The following is a 22,293-nucleotide window of genomic DNA, read 5'->3' as shown; positions in this document are numbered from 1 at the left end:
TTGATTAGTCTTGCGCTTCGTTGTCTAATTGTCCCCGTAATAGAGACTTTCATCCACCCTGGCTACTGTGAGGTAGGAAGTTCGAGTCGAGTCTGCTGCTGGGGATTTAATCCCTGACCAAGAGAGGAGAAAGTAAGCAGCCAGGCTTAGGACCAGAAATGGTAGATGAGCTTTACTGAGCATAACCGACCAAGTCTTGCAGATAAAGTTCAAACAATAACTTACCAGGGTGACCTGCATTATTTGTATGTTTGCCTGCTTCTTGACACAAGTAGTTTGCTCAAAGGTTCTACAAGATCTCCTTGAGACCCATCAGAATTGGTGTACACATAATAGAGATAATAAACCAATACAAAGAGAAGGGAACGGAAATGGACCAAGAGTCTAAAGCTACTCAAGAAGACTACTATTATTTCATTTGAAGCTCCACAAAATCACAAGTGTCTGCATAGCATACAATCACAAAGGTAAATCATATACTTCCAACTTATCAATCATCAAAAGACAAACATTTCTGTTGTTCAACGATCAGTCAAATTTATGATATACAATATTTCTTCATCAGATGACTCCATCAAGATGGCATGGCTTATTATTTTCATCCAAATTGATCATAATTGTTTCCACTGAACAGAACGAACACTCAGATCCTAGGAAGCAGTGCACCTTTTATCACTAGATTTGTCTTTCAATATGTCCTCACCCTGTTTGGGTTGATCCTGCCACACAGTATGCCAATCAAAACTAAGCCAAAAGAATAGTTATTAAAGATAATCATACATAACATAAACAGGAGATAACATTATCTAGTGGATCCAGACCCTATCTGAATATCAAAAATACAACTCGAGACGACCCCATTTGAATATCAAAAATACAACCTTACTGGCAGCTGGTTCTGCTTCAGAAAAGAAAAATTACACAATGAAGCAAGATTGAAATATAATAGATTGCTGGAAAGGATTAATTAGTATTTGTTTCCTTTTCATTTCAATCTAACCTTCGATGATTAGTAGCTACCAAGGTTTTAAAAGAAATGTAGGCGGATCATATAGCACCTAAGCTTTTGATGGGTGCCTAAGCGGACGTCCAAAAAAATAAATAAATAATATAAACAACTTTAAGGAAGTAATTAAAATTAATATATACAAATATAAATGATATATCAATCACTCTTGTTAAGAACTATAGTATACATTAGAATCCACTAATTCATCAACATGTACAATAATATTGTCTAAAGTGACCACCTAAGCAGAACCTAAATGGACCCTAGTTAATTATATTCTATCTAAGTTGGAAGCTTATGCTTTAAGGTGGAAGTTTTAAAACAATGTTAAAAAACAACTCATTGGATCCTACATTTGTAGGGATTTGGAGACTCCCTAACCCAAATTGCTCGAGTTGATGACAAATAAGTTTATGTTAGGAAGATTGCGACATATGAAGCATTAGCTACTAGATACATACCAGTGCTCAGGAAGTATAAACAGTGGCAAGCTCTCTCTTTGCAAAAGATGGCAAGACAAATGCAGCCCTATGCATCTGTCAAATAGCAGAATCAGTGGGTTATTTACTAAATTTGATGAAGTTCAAGGAAAATAATGCACAGTTACATATGTCCTGCATATTGCAAGTGTATATGCAGCAAGACATGGTACTAAATGATTAAAGATGCAAAGAGAAAGTACAAAAAGGAAACATCCAAATCTGAAGATTGGCCATGAATTAGACTTCATTATGTCAGAAAATCGATTAGAGTTATTCTGACAGAATTCAGAAGATCAGAAAATGTTGTATCAGTTCTCGGCAGCTATTAAATTGGCAGAAGGCAGGCTTTCTAGACAAATGATATGATGTAAAAAAAAGATCCCCCCTTCCCCTGACAACCCTAGAATCTATTCTACAAAAAGTAAAGCCTTTCAGCTTCCAAAGGAAGCCTAAAAATAAAAAGGGAGAGAGAGAGAGAGAGAGAGAGAGAGAGAGAGAGAGAGATGAGATGAGATGAGGTGTCCAACAGAACACATATGCACACATACATACACGTCCGCACAAATATGTATGCACGCGCACACACTCACATATATATACTGATAAATTATATAAAAGCATATAATAGAAAATGTCATTGAGCAAGTGAGGGCTACGCATAATTTTTGTGATACCTCTGTATTATAGTATTTGATTTCCCTTCCACCCTTAATTGCTCCTTCCTGCTTCTCAATAGGGTTTATAGGATTCAAGAAGTTGACTGGATGACCATCCTTGGAGCACAATAAAAATCCAATAGTACCACTGCATCTCCATTTAAACAGATACGAGTAAGAAGCATCCATCATATACAACAACAAGAATAACAACATCCAACTTTAAACATATGATTGATAAAATGATAAAATCATCACGATTTATTGCATTAAACCAATTGTTGCCACCAGCAGATGCCCAAGTAGATAGCATTAAGCAAAGAATTGACCAATCGTTGGTTGAAAATTACTAGTATGAAATACAACAATGGAGTATTTAGGTAGGTGCCACTGCATACCACACAGAAAGTATATTTAACAAAAATGGTAGGCATGTGAACAACCATACAGGAAATGGTTTCAAACCTCTCTCAAAAGAGTGTTTAATTCATAAGTCTGTACAAACAGAACTATGGGCTACTCAGCACCTGGGAATGTAGTAGCAAAGTGGCAATTGGAAATCTCAATTTGAAGAGATATAGAAACATCTAAAAACTGAACCAACAAGCCTATGTCAGGAACTATTATATCTATACATACTCAGCTTATTAAATATCCAGTGTTAGGGTAGCTATGGAAAGGAAACAAAAAATAACATTTCAGAAATAAGAGGTCATTTGTCAGGTCAGGAATTAAAACATACTAAAGTTACACACACCTTACAATTATTATGTTTTATATGACTACTCAAGTTTTCATTATTCCTAATAACTACCTAAGGTGAAAACCAACATAACAACAATTAACAAGGTGAAACCAAACTCTGGCATATTAGAAATATTGTCAGGTGTAAAAGTCATTTATTTGGTCTCCTCTGAGTAATGTAACACGCTGAGGTCACTTTGCGTTAAGGGCAGCTAATGGAATATGCCCTGCATGATTCTTTATACTAACGACGGTACTTTGTGATTAACAATGAAATACCTGGATTTAAGTAAATAGGTTTAGACTTTAGAATATAAGGTGTACAGCGCATGAATCGTCGTTCCTTTGTCACCTTGGCTGGGCATGGCACATATTGCGACACATGCATTGCTAAAAGGTGTTGTTGGACATTGGACGACCTCAATAATCAATATGCCTAGAAAACAATCTTTAAACTTATTTAGGGCCATAAAAGTTAAACAGGTTTTAGAGGCTAACTTGAAGTCTTAGAAGTTAGAACAAGATGTTGGTGTAACACGTGCAATTTCTAAGAATAAGTGGTACATCTGCTTGAATCATTTGAGACTCTAATTTGACAATTCTCCCAATTCTTTATACTTTTTCCAAAACTTCAAATAACTTGGAGAAAACATAAATTACCTTTGAATTCTGAAATTTTTCAAATGCAATTTGTATAGATTAAGGACCAAAAGCAATAAAGTATCAAAAGGGACAAGAGACCCAATGCCATGCCCCTTTGAAGTAAGATATGCTCAATATCTAATGACACAAGTTGGCATGCGTCAGCATGAGGAAGTATCGAGATACTCTTTCTATATCCTTATTGGTAACTCACTAGCACGATACATATTGACTTATGCGAACTGTGGTGCCAATTGTGCTGACAATCAATAGTACAACATAATAAACTCAAAGTAAATGGTGCTAAATATAATATCCACAAATGTTAATACCTTGGGCAAATCAGTGAACCTAACTAAGAACATAAACACTGAGATTTGTTACTTTTAGGACTTAACGATTAAAGTAAAGAAAGCTTATAGTTCTAGATTTAAGGCATGATATTTTGTTAATTGTAAAGAAAAAGTATCATGTCATTATAAAAGATGCTTATTCTTTAAACTCCATTCGCAAGCAAAGTCAAAGTTACCAAGTTGTGATGTATCATGTTCCTAATAAATTAGCTATACTATATTTACTTTCCTAACTTCTATTCAGCTGGTTGGTATTCAAGTAAAATCTCTTTAAATGACAAAAACAAGCAAGCATTAAAACACCACATTGGGGTTAGTATACTGAGAGTTCCATATCTGGAGGATCTCGTGGTAACCCATAATGGTTCTCAACTTAGAGACATGATTTTAAATGCTGGGCAGCACATTGGCAGGACATTTTTCTATATCAAACGAGTGATCAAAGACCTCCATAATCTGCCAAATTATAAGCATATAAATGATTAAGTAATGCTCACACTGGCAGACTATCAAAGTAATAGAAACTTCTGTCCAAGGATTAAGTCTACCTACTCCCAGCTTGAAGTAGGCTTTTCCTGATGTCAAGAGCTTCAAGGGGTACTTGGCACTCCGCTACACATTTGTTAAGAGAAACATAATGGAACATTATTTTAATGATTTGTGCCCAGAAATGATTTATGATTTTATAGAATCAAATGGCGAGCTAAATTGGAAAAACTACTTTTCTAGCAGGAAGAAAAATAAGCAAATACAGATAAGATGAGCAGTGTAAGAACCTAGGATATGTAGGAACACTCGTTGAGGCATAATGAACGGAACCCTTGAATGTTTCACGGCAAATGGCAAGCATATCCTGAATAAGATGGGTGTGGAGCCACATGCTCTCAGCTTGATTACACAGAACCCCACCAGGTTTTAATGCCCTAGCAATTGTTTCAAAAAAAGGCTTTTCGACAAGTTCCTGAGCAGGGCCTGTATCAATATATCAAAATGAGGGAGGTATACAACCGTAGCTTTTACAATGCCACACTAAAAAAATTATTGATAATAGTGTTGATATGCATATTGCATATGACAGTGCCAATACAAAGTCTTGAAAAAACAAGGCAGTTATGACTTATGACTTCTATATTATAACTAGGAACATTGTCAACATAATTTACTTAAAAAAAAATCTGCACCAATTACACCTGATACTGGTATTAATCAAGTCAATACTAAAAAACTAATAATATCTTGCAAAGGTGACAATGCCAGCAAAGAAGAACCATCTGACTTGTGGCTCCACAGATGAATAATCAAAAGAAAATTAACTCTAAAAAAAATCTGACTATTATCAAGCAAAGAGCTAAATGCCCTTGTAGCATCTACCCATAATACAATGGGACCTATCACCCAAAGAAAATTTATAAACAGATATGCACAGCTCAGATAAAGAAGGATAAAAGGAGACACCTATAGGGACAGAATAATAGTAAATATCTCTTGTTGTCCATCAAAAATATAAAAAAAGAAAAAAAGAAAGCAGATAAAAGAGAGAAAGGAACTGATTGACTAGACAGTCAGTAGTAGCAAGGCGTGAAGAATAATAAATCACTCATAAGAGTACGATCAATAACAAAACAACAAGAGGAAGCAACAGTTTATCTGAGCTAAGAAGGTAAAAGAAGAAAAACAAAGACAGATTGTATGCTACATCCAAAGAGGACAAGATATGATAAAAACGAACAATCAAAGAAACACTAAAGAAAGCACATTTTGCATGCTACATTGAAAGAGGTATGCTGGCACCAGAACAGCAAGATATAATATGATAAGACCGCTAAGAGAGCCTCCAATTGTGTACCCTACAAGCACATAAAATATGAGAACAATGACACCAGAAATGGAACTTCTCACAAAACTGATATAGAAGCCACACAGATTGCATGCTGGATCCAAAGAGATAGATGGCACAAAACAAGCAAGCTGTAATACAATTTAAATAGCCTAAATTGTGCGGCTACAATCATATAGAAATGACACCAGCTAATGTACCTCAAGAGATGTAGAGATTTTATTCCTCAGGAGCTTTATAGCAAATTCAGAATAAATGAACATCAGTTAAAAATCTGATTGATCATTTTGCTAATAAATTTTGTTGCAGAACATGGAGCATCTTTAGTAGTGTCAGAAGTTTTTGGAAGTTAAATAGCATATGGTATACCACTATATACCAACTAAATTAGATGAAAATAATTTCCACCTCTGTATTTGAATTACATGAATCAAAGGCAGTTAACCCTGATTAAATACTAAGCGGTGCTGGTTAAGAAATGAAACAAACTTTTTTCTTAACAAGGAGAGAAGGGATTGATATCCAGAATTAGAACTACAGCTCCCTAAAAGCTCCTGATGAGCTACCACAAATTAAGCTGGAAAGAAGTAATTGCAGCTCACCTATCGGATCAGATGAATCAACAATAATGGCGTCATAGGTTCCTTCAGGAGCATTTCGTAAGAATTCAACAGCTGAGGAACAAATGTGACTCATTACAAACTTATGAAACGTATAAAATTAAGAAGATATCAGAAGTACAAACTTATGGCTAATTTGCATCTTGAAAGTTCATCGGAGTCCAAACGAATGTAAGCAAACAAAGAAATCGTAGGTCATTGAATGATAACTAATACTACATAGACGCTGAATGGCTGAAAGTTACAACATACCGTCACCGACATGCAATCGAACACGAGGATCTTGGAAGCCAAAATATAAGTCTGGGAAGAATTCCTTACAGACCTACACAACATTTATACATATTTGAACACAAAAAATATATGGGATGGCATCTGATAGTAAAGAAACCAATAAGAAACTTACATTTATGACCAGCTCATCAATTTCACAAATATCTATTATTTCCACTGAGCTGTGTCTAGAAATTTCCCGGAGCACACCACCATCACCACCTCCAATAACCAAAACCTGCATTCAAAACGATTGAGAAATGTTTTTATACATCAGCAATTTTGGTTGTGATACCAATGCCAATAAAGGGTAGAATGTGGTTCCCTCATAAGAAGAATTGTATAGATTAAAATTAAGCTGAAATACTGAATTCACGAACCAACGGTGTGCTATTTTGGATACTCAAAACCCAATAGCAAGCACATGTTTTCAATTATGTTTACTATATTAAGCTATAAATCCAATAGTATAAGATATAAAGATTCTCCCTCTCGAAAGTATTTTCTTTAGTGCATGCTTCCTCTCCTATATATGTATTTGAGATGTGTAGATTGTCTTATAGACACCCATTTGATCTCTATACATCTTCTCATCAAGAATGGAATTTTCCTACCTCTAAGACATTTCTTTGTTTTCTTCTACACATACCAGGCAAAAAGCTCTTTTACTACCAGTAATGCTAATATGCCATCCAAAAAGTCATCTATACTTAAAACCTAGTAACCATAACAACAATCCAAAAGGATCCTTGTATTAGCCTCTGAACATCTTACAAGTCCTATACAAAGTGAGTTGATGGAAGGACTAATCAACTCAAAAGGATACCTTCACACACTAGTTATATATCAATATTTCAGTTACCATAAATAATCAACACGGAAGTACCAAACAGAGTAAATATATCAACATAATACAGCAGAAAACAAGTAAAGCACAAACCAATACAGAGAAACATTAATACGAACAGACAACTATACTCAATAATGTTAGATACCTTATCAGCTACCAAATAAGATGAGCTATAGAGAATATGAGATTAGTGAATTTACAGTTTTGGGGGATGGAATCGAACATAAAGGAAGGTGAGCAATCATTTCCTGGTAGGCACATTCATCCTTATCAGTCAGCTGTACAATGCCGTCAAGCACAAGCACTTTCCCGTAAGTGGAGGACTGCATAAATAAACAACTCAAATAAGCAACTCAGGGAAATGATTAAAATTTTAGCACACTCAAAAGTATAGGTATGTAGACAAAAAGAACAAGAAAAACCTCAAAAACCAAAACTTCTTGGTATGGCGATTTCCCCCGATATAAAATCTTTTCCACTTTTATAGAATGAACCTCTCCTACAGAAACGATCCAATAATATGCACAAATGATATGATAACTGTTTGAGAATAAACATACTTTATCATTATCTAAAGTGAGATCTATACAAGGTAGAACTAGTACCAGGCCACATGGGGTTATTGTAGTACAGACATTTGTCAGCTTTATCTGCAACAACCACAAAAACAAGGAAATTAGAAAATAAAAATGCTCATAAAAGACAAACGGACCCCATCATTAAATCACGAAAACTATCGAGAACTCGATCTAATCAACAGATAATAACCATTGTCCGACCGCGATTCGGTGAACCACCCTGACACTACAGTGGCGTGACACTTGGCATCATTCTCCGGCACGGAAGCCCTCGCCTTAAGGCAACAAGGAGGAAGCGTCCTCACGGCGCCATCATCCCCACTTCCCCCTGTCCCCGCCGTCGTGCCTGAACCATTTCCGACGCCCCCTCCCTCCATGGATCCAACTCTTCCTTAGAGTTCCCAGCCTCTGCGAACAAAATCAAGATTCCAGTGATCCAAGACCTAGGGTTTCCAGAAGCGATCGGGTCCGACCTTCTACCTGCGCTCTAATGGCGGACGATAGAGGTGGGAGGAGAGCAGAAGAGGAAAAGACAGGAGAGAAAGGAAGGGGTCAGCTTCACCAGTACGCTTCTCTCCCTTTCTTTCTTTTCTTCTCCCTCTCTTTTTTTTCTTTTCCCTTTTTCCCTCCCCACCCTTTTGAGATTCTTTCTGTTTTCCCAGCGTCTTCGAGACGTTTACCTGGAGATGGCCTGACTCCTGAGGAAGGGGCGGGATTTATTACGGCGGTGGAGGGGTTGGGGCGTTGGGCTTTCTATTTTACCATAATGACCGATGTGTCCCTGAGTCCCCGCACAAGTTGCCATCGCCATAGAGCGAGGGGGACTTAATTGGAATGGAAAATAATAATAAGCATGTGACGAAATAGTCTATTACACGGGGACCATGAATATCTTATCTATTTCTTTCTTTATGGAAAAGAATAAGAACCTTCTATCTAACAGCTGTCACAAAGATGGGATTTCTTCTATCCATATCCATATAATCTTACATAAATTCATTATTACCAGATGATGAATAATGTCGTACATGGGATACTACTTTTGATTTCTTTTTCTTTTTTTGACTAATTTCTAAATTTTTTTATTAGGTATTGGTTTAAAAATTTTAAATCTTTAAAAATATTTATTAAAATTTTAGAAAAAAAAAATTACATTTAAATCGCTTAACATACTTAATCTCATATTTAAATTTTAAAATAAATATGTTTAGAAAAGAGTTATCTTTACTGGATTTACAAGTCTCTAAAAATTTAACTATGTATTACTTATGTTTCTTGTTTATAGTTTAGAGAAGAGTTTTATCTTTACTCATGTTTTTTCTACGATTGATGACGTGTTTGATTATTAGAATATGAATAAGGAGGAGTATTAGGCTAAATATTAAGAATACTCTTGAATATAGTTAAATCCTCTATGTCATATTCCAACTTCAAATTGGAATAGCAAAATGTAAATAAGAGATCCCTAATTTATAGTGAAGGTCTCTTATTGGTCAATCAAATGTGCCAGAAATTGGATGGCTTACTTAATTTGTTACTATAGTTTGGACAGATTCTCTCTGCAGGTAGCACAGGGTATTTCTTAGGATTCTTTGCCATTTTGCTGGAAGACTTGTATATATATTCTCATTGAACCAAATGTACCTAGTTGTAGTGAGAATAATGCTGCAGAATGATTATCAAAATGTTTGGAGATGCCTCCACAATCCACATAATGGACTCACAATGAATTATGTATGTCATTTGCAATACCATAGTACATTTGAGAGTAAGAAAAAAAGGGGGTCTTCTTACACAATTGTTGCTATGTTATTTAACGTATCATAAATGTCATCAAAATAATTGGACTCTCTTCAATGTATTATGTATTGTAGTTAACTTTGAAAAGAGTATCAGGATTTTTTTTAGACCTAATAAGAAATCTTTAAATGATCAACTGCACACTAATGTTATCTAGCTAGTACGTACGGTTCTTTCATACTATGTGCATGAAAACTATGACTCTATGAGCATATCAGGTTAAAACGATATAATGTTGTGAAGTGGAGAGGAAGGAGGCCTTCTCCTTCCTCCACATGACTTAGAAAACAAAAGAAATTTGAGAGCAAGAGAGAGAGAGAGAGAGAGAGAGAGAGAGAGAGACAGGTGAAACACATGTATCTATCCACGTTTTATAGATTTTGTCAGAGAACACACCAATATGGTTTTCTCTTGGTTGTATAAATTTGCAGGGGCTTCTATTTGGTTTTAATCTTTCGCCCCCAAAAGCCGAAGTTGAGATTAGTTCTTCCAGCAGGTAGAGTTCCAAATGTATATGTTTCTCTTGGTTTTAACTTTGCATTAATTTCTCTTTTCCCTCCCCTTTTGAATTGTTTTATATGTTATAGATTGGAGCTTTTTCTTTTCTTAATTTGTTGTTCTCCTGGTTTCTTTTTAAAATTGCTGAGGATTGTGATAAGTGCATTAGTATTTTGTTGGCTTAATTAGCAATGATGTAGCATCTAATCCAGGAGATTAGCAATTAACCTTATGACTCTGAAACTTTGAGGGCATTGTGTTGTCACAACTTTTGCTCTCTTGAGATTGGAAGGTGATGATAAAAGCTTGCAGAAGATTATTGCAAAGTAAGGCACGACACACTTAATGCATGGCAAATAAATAAAGACATTATTGATATATCTAAAGAATGTATCTTCAAAATACATCTGAAGAATGCACAGAGTCTTTTCATAAAAGGCATCTTCAGAATAATGGCATTACTATGAGTTGCTTGACTACTTATACATTGACACTCGAATTTATGAGTATCACACTTAAAGGTTTAGAAGATGTCAATTATGACATTTATCTTGAAGAGCTTGTTAATTAAGTGTATGGCCCAACTCATCATAATTAATACATGCTCAAATGCATTAACTTTCTTTGTCTTTCATCCAAATTTAGGAGGATGTAATTCTTCACAGAGGAAGCTCATTAAAGAATAATGATAATGATAGGGAGAAGTAATGTTTTCAAATATATTACATGCATGGCAATGTTTTAGACTGTTGTTCTGTTACCACTTACCACTGCCTTAGCATTGAATTATGCTCAATAATTGTTTACTACACAAGATAGATTTGATACAAAAGACTTTTCTTTCCTTTAGTTTATAATCTATGAATGGAAGTAACAAACTCATTATATTTTTGCAGGAAATATATATAAGAGTTTAGCCGATCAAACATGACAACACTGAAACTAAATGGCCACTTCTCGTCGTCATGTACAGCTTGTATACAGAAGCCTATACATGTAGAGGGAAATGCAGAGAAACATCATATTTATGTTACCAAATTGAAGATGAAAGGTGAAGCTCAAAATGATAGATGGAAAATCTCAGCCAGTTACAATGCAATCAATGGAGTTGCTCAGAGCTCTGTAAATCATCTGCAGCCTGAAATTTCATCAGTTCGAATTGGTGAATCTGGCTACAGATCTGAAGATCTCACATTCCATAAGCAATTAGCTCCTTCTGAATACCAAGAGTACCATTCAGTCAATCTTTTCGACAAACTAAAGGCTGTGCACTTGCATCTATTAGCATCAGAACACTGGAATGCTTCACGACTAAAATTATGCCACAGGTGTGCCAGTTGATTTCTTTTTTTTCTTCTTTTGTGAGGAAAATTTTCTATTCTGCACACTGCATTATTAAGTTATCCAGTTGAGCACTGCCTTAGATCTTAGTTTTATGTATTGGATCACTTTTTTTTCTGAATTCAGGATATACCTGGAGAGTGCAACAAATTTGACTCATTATCTAGCACTACAATGCCTTGATGTCGAGAAACTTAAAGAAGATCTCTCTTCCATTGGCCTTCTAAATATGGAGTTCATAAATTCTTGCATTCTTGCAAGTACCAATCTTGGCATCAAGCTACTGCAGAATTTAGTATCTAAAAATCATCTCAGCAAAAGGAGCAGTTACAAGATGCATGATCTAGATTATATTATAGCTCAGGAAAATAAAAATCTCAGTGAGAGCACTATTTTTACCATGAAGAACTTGGTGTCCTCACATGAAGCAGCACTATTTGGTCCACATCAAGAAGATAAGATCTCCCGAATTATGGTAACTGTTGGAAGAGAGGCAATATCTAATGAAGCACTTGTACCTGATCTTCTCAAAGAAGGAACAAATGTAATACGAATCAATTGCGCGCATGATGATTCAAAAGTTTGGGATGCCATAATCAGGATCGCGAAACACAGCTCGCAAACGCTCAAAAAGCCGTGCCGCATTCTGATGGATCTTGCAGGCCCGAAGCTGAGAACTGGCTTGGTGATGAAGGATGCAAATGTGGTGAAGATATCTCCACAAATGGACGATAAGGGAGATGTGACATCCCCAGCTCTTATTTTTTTATGCTCTGCAGGAAGTAGTCCTCCTTCGCACTTGATATTAAGTGCTGTACTTTGTGTGGAGCAAGAATTCCTGGATGGCCTCAAGTTAGATGATGTACTAAGTTTTGTTGATGTGAGAGGAAGGAAAAGATCACTTAAAATTTGCGAGAAGTCTCATCTTGTTACTTGCAGTAGTAGTGTGGGAGACTCTCCAAGTTCTGCCAACTCTGGTTATATTGCAGAGTGTTCCCAGACTGCCTATATCGGATTCGGAACAAAATTGTTTCTGAAGAAGAAAGACAGGAAGATTTCAGTTGGACGAGTAGTAAAGATACCATCTGTTGATCAGTATATTACGCTTAACACTGGAGATTTGCTGACAATATCGAGAAAGTCCTTCTCTACTACTATTGAAGGACTCAACCGCTCCGTTTTAGGTTCAGCAAGGATCACTTGTTCATCTGACTGTCTCTTCGATGCGGTTATGCTTGGTGAGCCAATTGCATTTGATGATGGTAAGATCTGGGGGGAAGTCAAGGACAAGAATGCCAATGAGATCATCGTGTTAGTTACTCATGCTAGTCCACTAGGTTCAAGACTTGGAGCCGGCAAGTCCATAAACATACCAAAGAGTGAGGTGCAGCTCAAAGGATTAACATCAAAAGACCTCACTGATCTTGATTTCGTTGTCGCTCACGCCGACATGGTCGGCCTATCTTTCCTCCGCGACGTTGATGATATGATTCTTGTTCAACGTGAACTTGAGAAGAGAAAAGTTGACAAGCTAGGAGTGGTGCTCAAGATAGAAACAAGGCAAGCCTTTCAGAATCTGCCTCTTTTAATCTTCCAGGCAATGAAGTTCTCAAACCCATTGGGAGTTATGATCGCGAGAGGCGATCTAATGGTGGAGTGTGGATGGGATCAAATGGCATACATTCAGGATGAGATAATGGCAATATGTAATGCTGCACACATCCCTGTGATATGGGCGACGCAGGTCTTAGAATCTCTTATCAAGTTTGGCTTCCCTACTAGAGCTGAGATCACAGACATGGCCGCTGGCACAAAGTAAGTTAGCAAAACTATTCTATCACTCCTTTTGCTAGTTGATTTGTATTTATATGTTCACTTGCTGTAAACTTTTAGCTCTCAGTTTTTTCTGCCGGTAACTGAGTTTCATGAAGAACAATAATAAGAATAGTTTGTAGTTAGTCTGTATTGATCTGAAAAAAAAATGCTCATTTAACCTGCAGTGTGAGCTGCATCATGTTGAACAAAGGGGAACACATTATAGAAGCTGTTTCGGCATTGGACTCCATCCTGCACAATCGTGCGATAAGGAAGAAGAAGAAGAAGAAGAAGATAACACTAAAGCTGCCACTTCCATCCAGGGGTCTCAGTCAGTAAATTCGCATTTCATATGAAATGGATGGTAAAGGGATTGGTAGGTTCTTAGTAAGCACCCATTTGAATTTGTCCAGATTTTCCTTGTTATAGTGGTCCAGTGTAAGTCTAGAATACAAGAAGGTAGCCAGACCTAAATCATTACTCCATATTTAGTCCACTTTGATGAAATGCTTCCTTTACCTATTCATGACAACATCCTTCATTTCCCAAATCTTTCTATGATTGGGGATTGGCATCAATTTCCAACGCATGGAGTTGGTATATTGAAATGCGTGAAGAGATGCTACAAAAGTTTTTTTTTGTTATTTGATGATGCTACAAAAGTTAAAGAAGGTATTATGTAGTCGTTTCTGTCTCCCTCCATGAAGGTGAATGTGGTACTCAAGGAGATTCAAGAGGAGCACTCAGTATTGGAATATTATCCAAGAAGATTAGCCAACACAGGTAGGTCATCTAATTAGCTACAGAATGCTTCATAGTTTAGCTGAGACATTTGCACTAACAAACTCTTAATTCTTAAAATAACAAAGATCGTAACCTTGTGCACATTGTTTATATAAATTAAGCACACTTTATTATACAAAAATGTGTGTCTAGTATAGAAAATATATATACTCGGTTTCAAAAATTCATTCTTAATATTACCAAAACCAAAATAGCACTAATTTAGCTAGTAAGAAAGAGGTTTTTGACCTCAAATCTTATTAAGAATTTGTTCAAAATTACCAGATATAGAGATGAAAATAGTAAAAAGAAAAAAATACCGCAACAAGTACTAATTAAAAGTTCATCAACATTCACTGCTTTTGTAAAGCATTTGCTAATGATTACAAAAATTCTAAAACAGTAACATACCAATAACAGCTTTCATTGCCAACTAGATATGATAGATGTAGGCCAACAAGGTAGAGGTACTGCCGTGTTGCATTTATGCAAATAGAATAGCACATTTCAAGAGATATCTCCTTCCTATTCTCTATGATTTCTTTTCTTCTGGCTGAGAGCAGGGCCCTCTAATGGCATCTGCAAAGTACTCCTCAACTGAAATATATTGAATGCAAATGGTGTCAGGGTTTCCTAAGTTAGCCACACTTAATAAGAAAATCAAGTTTCCAGATAGACCATTCCAAATTCAAAGAATCTTAAATATAAAAAATAAATCGAAGTTCGTTCTTAGAAGTTTCTTGTAAAAATTACCCATGCTGACAAAAAAAAAGTGTGATATGCAGTGAAAATCAATACCTAGATCATCCTTGGTGTCGAGCAAGATGTCTGACTCTAATGGCAAGAAAGGAGAGCCAGTGTAGTTTTCAAGATCTCCAAGGTCTGATATAAAACACATCATCATTTAGACATGATACGAGCATGAACAGAAAGAAAGAATCAAAGTTAGTATTTCATAAACTCTTTTTGTTTTATTTCTGAAGAGAAATTTAAAGAACTTTTGCATGGTATGTAACGCTTCAGGATTTCTTCACTAATTCCGAGGAAAAATACAAAGGTTTGCCACCATGCCACTTTGAATATGACTCCCTAAAATTATTTGTCCGCTTACATGCTAGACAATCAACATTCAGTCAAACTACAAATTTCGGCCCTTCGACAGGTATGGGATAATCAATATTTATTTACCAATATATCTGTTACTTTGGCCTTAAAAATCCCTCACTTAAAAATATTGATTCGTGTAACAAAAGGAAGCAGATCTTTAAATCTGAACCTGACTTAACTGATCTGGGTACAATGAGAGAGACAGCAGAGTGGGCAAGAATACAGTACAAGAAAAACATCTTGGACCAGACATGCCACATCTATTAGAACCTGTGCCAATCTTTCTGACCAATCATGCTTCTTAAAACAATGAAATCTTTTGGCCTGACACAATGAATGGTGTAAAGAAAAAAAAAATACTTGTTCTTTTCCTCGATTCAGACAGACTACTCAGATCTTCAATGTTACATACCTTTTCCTATTTCAATACTGACACACTTGAATTTTAACTGAAAATCTATAAGAATTGGGTACAGTATGATGATTTACATTCAACTGAAGGTGCCATTTGATCTACTAATCTTCTTTCTGAAGTCTGCCACACTAGTAATCTTAGTATTAAGTTAAGCGGTACGACAGATTTCTATAGGATGTATCACAACAGAATAGGCCTCATGATTGCTGAAATAGAAAGGTTACCTCCCAGATTTGTCAATTCTGTCGTCAGTTCTGAAAGATCGAAGTCCCAAAGATGCCCTAAGGCTCTCATAGATTCTCTTGAAGATCCATCCCCACAATCTGCCCCTAGTTGCAAAGCTGTTGTACTCCCCATATCAGATGAGAAGTTTGCATCCAGAGTAGATGCATCCATGCCCATCCCTGATATTTCAGAAGGATCAAAAGGAAAAGGGTCACTTGATGAGACTGATGCAGGACTCACGGCCATCTCTGGCATTGGTGACATTGCACTGAACAAAGGGGCAGCAGGTGCAGATTCAGGCATGCCTCTGTTCATCATAATGCTTCAAGATCACCATATTTAATGAAACAAGACAATTTTGTTATGCAACAGAAATCTGTAATCGAACAAACAAGTGATAATTGACTGCAAGAAAAGTCAATTGCCTAAGGAACTAATTTAATTCGAAGATCAGCAAATGAGTACTTCACAAGTTTATCGACCCCACAGATATATCGACAAGTTTAGAACCAAAAGAACAGAAAAATCTATGTGAGACTGTTTGCTGACTGTGCTAGGATGCGAGTCCAGTGTATGTATATAGCTTACAAGCTGAGTAGCCGATTAGACATTTAGTGACTTTTGTTCATGTAATATAAATCATGGCGTAATCCTTTTACTACATAAAGGTGAGTAGGTGACTTTTTCTTATAGATTCTCTCATCAAAGACTATGAGCTGGCCTCATTTTCAGTGACCTGCTAGCAAAAGCTTGACTACATGAGACTGCAGTACAGTTCCTCAGTGAACAATCTAATTTTGTTATCATACACGAGAATGACCATGAATTATGTCTTCTCCTACTATCAAATATCAATACAAAAAACAAAATTGTCAAAAATATTAAACAACTAAAATCTCAAAGAAATGAGCAGGCATGCAATTCCTAGAGAGGGAATGGTTAGAACATAGAAGCTTGTTCATTACAATTAAAAGGAAGCTTGCTAATTCAATCCTAGGGGAGAGGGTAGAGGGGAGTTGGGTACCATATGGTCAAACATTGAAACTGTCATCTAAGATTTGGGGAGCAGATGTACCCTCCTTTCTGGATATTCAATATCCATGACTATAACCCTTAGAATAGCATAACATGACATGCAATACCACATCACCTGACACTAAAATTGGATTGAGACAAAGCTACGAAAATGAGAAAAAATCTTACTCATTTCTGGAATTTATCTGAACTGGATGAAAACTGCCTGGTGCAGGAATTCCATTCACTACCTGATATCCGGATTGCCCACAAACTGTAAAATCAAGAGGAGGCTGACCTGGAGTTGGCATTGGAGTTTGGGGAAGGGTTGGGTATCCAACAGGCAAGTTGTTAACTGTACTGCAGACAAGTTGGCAATGATTAAGAATGATAAAGATCATAAGGAAACTGCATAAGATAGCTCTTGACTAAAGCAATAGTTTCATGACCAAAATCAATAATATCTCAAGAATGAGAAACATCAAAATTTGGCATTGGAGTTACATGAAGGACTATCATGTTGTGGTCAAATTTCACATAAATTACTTTATCACGGCTAAGCTTCTCAAAATATTAGTTTATCAAAAGAGGAATGTTAATTTCTCATTGCTATTTATGTTAGCTTAGAGAACAGGAAAGATTAACATTTGCATAAGTCCTGTTACTATGAGAAGCTTTCCAGAGAGAAATATTACCGGGCATAGAATGAATCTCAGTTTGCAACGGAAACAATGGAACCGTACCTTGTGCTGGGTACCTTAGCAAATGGTGCTGGTGCTCCAGTAAATGATTGAAGAAGATAATTTGTCTTTTCAGTTTCAGCCTTATATAGTAGGCCCTGAAGAATTCAGGGTTCTCTTCTTCCAGTTTCTGCCACACTGATAGTAGATGAAGAATATCAGACAGGTATTGTGTACATAGCCCTATGGTGAGACAAGCACATTAAGAATGGTCCTTTTTCATGTACTTTATTAATTTTCTTAATGTAAGGTGTTAAAAAAAACATGCTGTCTAAAGAGTTGTTTAACTTTGTGCTGTGGACCAAAAACAGTGAGAAGCCTATGAAAGGAAAATGGTACTAGAAATACACGTCAATAGTGTATGTAACACTGTTATGCCATGTTTGCTACATGTCCATGCAAGTACATGTAAAAAAGCAGTTTCCCAGAAATTCGATCAATATACACCTTTCCAGTGAGTAAATGTAGGAAAGGCAAATGAATATTGGCAAGGAGTGACAGAGGAAAAGGTTCCCTTCGATAGAAAACCCACCTAGTGTGGTAAAACCAGGTTCTATTCTAGCACGAGAAGAGAGAGTCCTAACCACTTCTGCTTTATTCATATACAGTAGTAGACAACGTTCTATCAAATTCTGGACCTGAAAAATAAAGTTTGTGAAACAGTAATAATAAGTCAAAAGAAACTTCACTGACTAGCTAAATTAACTGAAACTTTTTAAAACTAGTTTCCACGAGTACGTAGCAAAAGTAACTTAAATTGAACCTTACAAGTTCAATATCGTCATGAGAAACCTTTTTATGACTACCAGAATCTGCTCCAGGGGCCTCAGGACCCAGGGCACTTTGCTGGTTATCTTGTACTTCATGTGTAGATTGTACCGAAGGTTGTACTCCTGTTGAGCTCTGTGCACCCTGCAGATACTCTTCTTATGTGAAATAAAGCATGCTAGAAAGGTAAAATTAAGCAAGGAAGAAAGATCATGACAATAAGAAAATCAAGTACAGTAATTGATATCTGACAAAATCAAGCAAAATGCTGTCCTATTCATGTCAAGTCATATATGTTACAAGAAACAACAGAATATCCCCATTAGTAATAAGAGTAATCTCAACAAGCAGAATATAACAACAGTACCTTCAGTTACCTCTTGTAGGTTTCCAACAACCTAACTCATTAGCCATATCCACTTTCTTGGGTGTCAGTAATGCAGTCAAGCATTATGGCCCTATATGCCAAAAAGAGATGTAGTATTCTATTTATTCTTCCAAGGATACTCATCAGGACTAATACTTTCCAAAACAGTCTGGATGAATTGGGCCATCGTGCATAGGGTAACAAACTATGTTGATAGTCTGTATATATTTATCGGACCGTAAGTTATTCATCCGCTCTTAATTTTGAGGCACATATTCAGAAAGCTCACAAACCAAATCTAGACCATGAAACTGTATCTGACCTACTTGATTGTTCATATTCAACTAATGCATATTCCACACCTCAGTGCAATTCTTCCAAACTTCTTCAACCAAATTAGCCTATGTAATATTTAGATCCTCTCATATAGAAGTAGACTCTTCTCCTCCCACACTGACATTCCATAAACAAAAGCTTCTTATTGAAAAAAAATTACTTTAAGCAAATAATCCTTCTTTCAATTTTGGTTCCAACTAGTGCTTTGGCAAGGATGAGATAACACAGTCGTTGAATTTCAACTCTATTGAGTTGTTTTCTTTCAACTCTATTGGGTTGTTTTCTAAGAGAATAGTGTGTCAATCCCCTGTCAAGCACTTCTTACCAAGACACATTCAACTAGGTGTAGAACTGTAGATACATGCAAGCATCGGAGTCCAATCCCTGGGGTTCTCTGGTTAGAGATGTTTGTGCCAGATCTCATTCCATGCACTTCCTAATTATTACGAGACACAATTTTAAATTAGATAAATGTAGGTCCTGTCAAAAATCTTTTCAATGGGATCTACATTTGCAAAATAGCATTAGTTTCTCACAACTTTTTTGATGAGGATCTCTGAAAGTGTTCAACTCCCTAAATATGAGTTATCCTTCCAAAGATGATCACCTTCATAAATGTGTAAGTTAGAATGCCTTATCTAGTGACCTTCCTACTTAATCCTGAACAGAGAAGCCTCAAAAATGACTTATATCTCTTAAGATTCCATATTTAACTTTTTAGCTTTCTTACAATTTGCTTAGCAATGAATGCTAGCAGCAACAAATTATAACAGCATATCAGAAGAGAAGAATCACAAATATGTTGGCTGGGTAAGTCATGGTATGAACAATCATCCTACTGAAGTAGTTGATTCTGGAATCATTGTTGCCTAGAAATAGATCAAAACAAGGAAGGAAACTAACCAAGTACCAAGTCAAGCAGTATATCTGACAAAAACGTTACCTGTGAAGTCTTCATATCAGCTCCTTGAAAAATGCAGCTACATTCATCTAAATCACTGGAACGGGATTAATCTCTTGGGCTTATCCTGGAAAGAACAAGTGTGAGTGGCTCTACCAAATTAAGAGAGTAATGCAACTGCAACAAGAATTTAAAGTGTGTCACTTTTTCTATAGCACTACTTTACTTTACTGCGAAGCCTCATATATCCAAAATCTACACCGGCAATAATCAGTTCCATATTTCCGTTATCCTTACACAAAAAAAAAAAACTAAGAATCTTGATTGTAATTTAGAATTCCAAAAACTTGCAAATGAAACAATAGCAACACTATTTTTGAAAGCTTTATAAGAAGAGCATAAAGGCTGCGACTCGGAACAAAAGAAACCCGAAACAGAGTGATACTCCCACATCCTACGAACAGATATTCACCGCCTACTGGAAAAATTAAGAAAACCATAAGAACAAACCCAGGCTTGATTCAGGAAAACGGACCATCAGTAAAATTTCCATTCGCAATCGTGCTCGTTTAACATAAACCTCTACTACATTACTCTCCCACTAATCTTAGCAGATTCATACACCAAAAGAAGCAAGAAAAGCCCCCAAATTCAGAGTATTATGCCTGAGAAACCCCAGATTCGTACAAAATTCTTCGATTCCGATCTCACCATGAAGGAGTTTGAGAGAGCAAGGAGGAGATTTCTAGGGTTTATCCAGGGATGAGCCCGAGCTACCAATAGCAAGAGAGAGAGAGAGAGAGAGAGAGAGAGAGAGGGAGAATTCCTGCCAATAGAGACACCGCCGAATGTTGTGTGTAAATATATATATATATATATACACACACACACACACACATACACACACACACCCCCTTAGCCTTTCAATAATTTAGTTCTCCAAAATGATGACAAGTGTACTTGGGTTTCGCAGACGTCTTAGAAGATACAGTTATTGTGGCAATACGGCGCCGCTCGGATGGGCTTGACTACGAGGATTTTTCTCCTTTTTACCAAACTCAGTCAGTCCTCCACCAAATTTATAGACCGAGTTAGACTGCACCCTTTACTTAATACCAGATATTTAGAAAATGAGTCACGAAAACAATTTCAGCATACTTTTTAAGGGTTAATTATGTGTAACACTCCCAGAGCTCTACTCGACTTTTACAGAGCTCTGTACAAAATTAGTCGAGTTGACAGTCATATCTAAGTACATCTGGACTTAGATGCACTGTTGGAAAGAAGAAAACTTATTCTTTATTCTTCCCTCCCCTCGTCTCAACTCTTCGCTCCCTTCTATTCTCTCCCTCTCCCCGCCGACGCCCACCGTTTGTCCTTGCCCGCCGGCGAGGTACACGGCGAGGCCCGTCCCCCGCGGGCGAGGGCGCCGGGGAAGTTTTTCTCAGTCTCTCAGATAAAGGTGTCATTAATGTTTCAATTGAGTCAGATTCTCTTTTGCTAGTTAATTATATCCAATGGAGTCGCAAAGACTTCTTGGTCTTAGAGAGTAGTACCCTATGGTATGATATGAGTGTACGTGGGATAGTGTTTATTTTGGCTGAGCTACTTCAGCTTTTGATATCTGACTCACGAAGCATTTAATATATTTCCTCTCTTTCTTTAAGAAAATAAAAATCAATGTGCTACTACTATCTAAACCTTTTCGTGCCACGTCCTAATCCGATCGATTGCAAAAGGGTGGATAATGTGCAGTCCTACCTGGTTCTCTTGGATTCTAAAAGAAAGGGCAAGGCCTCGTTGGATCTGTCTGGGCCGGTCCAGGTGGAAAGAGGATCCACCAGGAGAGGATGGCTAGGATAGCTAGGATATAGCTAAGATTTCCCTCACTTTTCTATATTTTATTTTTTAAATCTATATATACAATTATTTGGAACCGCAGAGGTAGCAGTAAAAAAAAAAAAAAAAAGAGGTTTTGGATAGATGTAGATGGATGCTTGATCTGCTATTAAAAGCCAGGATGTTTAATCCTTCTTTAAACCCATGCACCCTCGACTAAGGCAAAGAAGATGGGGTGAGGAAACTGTGCTGGCTGAGTCTCGGCAGGTAGATAGCCCACGTTATTACCATACCACTTTT

At 36.7% G+C, this 22,293-nt stretch overlaps 3 protein-coding genes across 11 annotated transcripts; 1 reads left to right on the top strand and 2 right to left on the bottom strand.

The window, feature by feature from the left end:
* Positions 1-385: 385 nt before the first annotated feature.
* Positions 386-8,742, bottom strand: LOC140779969 (spermine synthase-like). Of its 6 annotated transcripts, XM_073125334.1 has the most exons (12): positions 8,525-8,740; positions 8,235-8,452; positions 8,072-8,116; positions 7,889-7,965; positions 7,667-7,789; positions 6,750-6,854; positions 6,596-6,668; positions 6,326-6,397; positions 4,663-4,858; positions 2,166-2,295; positions 1,471-1,545; positions 386-719 (listed from the first exon to the last, which is right to left on the bottom strand). In XM_073125334.1, exons 2-11 carry the CDS (start codon positions 8,419-8,421, stop codon positions 1,477-1,479), a joined length of 1,077 nt encoding a protein of 358 aa, XP_072981435.1. In that variant the 5' UTR covers positions 8,422-8,452; positions 8,525-8,740; the 3' UTR covers positions 386-719; positions 1,471-1,476. The 6 variants fall into 6 exon arrangements, 5 of the variants coding, with proteins under 5 accessions (XP_072981435.1, XP_072981438.1, XP_072981439.1 ...); XR_012107420.1 differs by lacking the exons at positions 386-719; positions 1,471-1,545 and adding an exon at positions 4,384-4,498 and having other exon boundaries at positions 8,525-8,742; XM_073125337.1 differs by lacking the exons at positions 386-719; positions 1,471-1,545 and adding an exon at positions 4,435-4,498 and having other exon boundaries at positions 8,525-8,742.
* A 608-nt stretch (positions 8,743-9,350) lies between these two features.
* Positions 9,351-14,264, top strand: LOC140778784 (plastidial pyruvate kinase 4, chloroplastic-like). The gene is made up of 4 exons (XM_073123647.1): positions 9,351-10,340; positions 11,239-11,670; positions 11,810-13,498; positions 13,684-14,264. Exons 2-4 carry the CDS (start codon positions 11,270-11,272, stop codon positions 13,835-13,837), a joined length of 2,244 nt encoding a protein of 747 aa, XP_072979748.1. The 5' UTR covers positions 9,351-10,340; positions 11,239-11,269; the 3' UTR covers positions 13,838-14,264.
* Positions 14,265-14,648: 384 nt separating this feature from the next.
* LOC140779630 (uncharacterized) lies at positions 14,649-20,999 on the bottom strand. Of its 4 annotated transcripts, none has more exons than XM_073124794.1 (9): positions 20,866-20,999; positions 20,197-20,281; positions 18,551-18,694; positions 18,315-18,420; positions 17,786-17,920; positions 17,232-17,397; positions 16,028-16,350; positions 15,080-15,163; positions 14,649-14,878 (listed from the first exon to the last, which is right to left on the bottom strand). In XM_073124794.1, the coding sequence occupies exons 2-9, from the start codon at positions 20,209-20,211 to the stop codon at positions 14,814-14,816; spliced, it is 1,038 nt and encodes a 345-aa protein (XP_072980895.1). In that variant the 5' UTR covers positions 20,212-20,281; positions 20,866-20,999; the 3' UTR covers positions 14,649-14,813. The 4 variants fall into 4 exon arrangements, with proteins under 4 accessions (XP_072980895.1, XP_072980899.1, XP_072980898.1 ...); XM_073124798.1 differs by having other exon boundaries at positions 16,028-16,335; XM_073124797.1 differs by having other exon boundaries at positions 20,842-20,979.
* Positions 21,000-22,293: the final 1,294 nt, after the last annotated feature.

The sequence above is a fragment of the Typha angustifolia genome, chromosome 15 (genome assembly GCF_048772165.1).
Source record: "Typha angustifolia cultivar Huaian chromosome 15, ASM4877216v1, whole genome shotgun sequence".
Lineage (NCBI taxonomy): Eukaryota > Viridiplantae > Streptophyta > Magnoliopsida > Poales > Typhaceae > Typha > Typha angustifolia.
The sequence above is the reverse complement of the archived record's forward strand: the minus strand, read 5'-3'. Positions and strand labels throughout refer to the sequence as shown.

Bases quoted from the DNA above. Each gene is read 5' to 3' on its own strand.
- LOC140779969 (XM_073125334.1), bottom strand. From the start codon at position 8,421: ATGGAGGGAGGGGGCGTCGGAAATGGTTCAGGCACGACGGCGGGGACA. The intron at 8,117-8,234 runs GTTATTATCTGT...TGGTTGTTGCAG, and splicing joins CGAATCGCGGTCGGACAATG to ATAAAGCTGACAAATGTCTG. The intron at 6,669-6,749 runs GTAAGTTTCTTA...AATGTTGTGTAG, and splicing joins TTGATGAGCTGGTCATAAAT to GTCTGTAAGGAATTCTTCCC.
- LOC140779630 (XM_073124794.1), bottom strand. The intron at 18,421-18,550 runs GTAAGGTTCAAT...TTTATTTTTCAG, and splicing joins CTCATGACGATATTGAACTT to GTCCAGAATTTGATAGAACG. The intron at 14,879-15,079 runs GTATTGATTTTC...AATATATTTCAG, and splicing joins CGACACCAAGGATGATCTAG to TTGAGGAGTACTTTGCAGAT.
- LOC140778784 (XM_073123647.1), top strand. From the start codon at position 11,270: ATGACAACACTGAAACTAAATGGCCACTTCTCGTCGTCATGTACAGCT. The intron at 11,671-11,809 runs GTGTGCCAGTTG...TTCTGAATTCAG, and splicing joins CGACTAAAATTATGCCACAG to GATATACCTGGAGAGTGCAA. The intron at 13,499-13,683 runs GTAAGTTAGCAA...TTTAACCTGCAG, and splicing joins GACATGGCCGCTGGCACAAA to TGTGAGCTGCATCATGTTGA.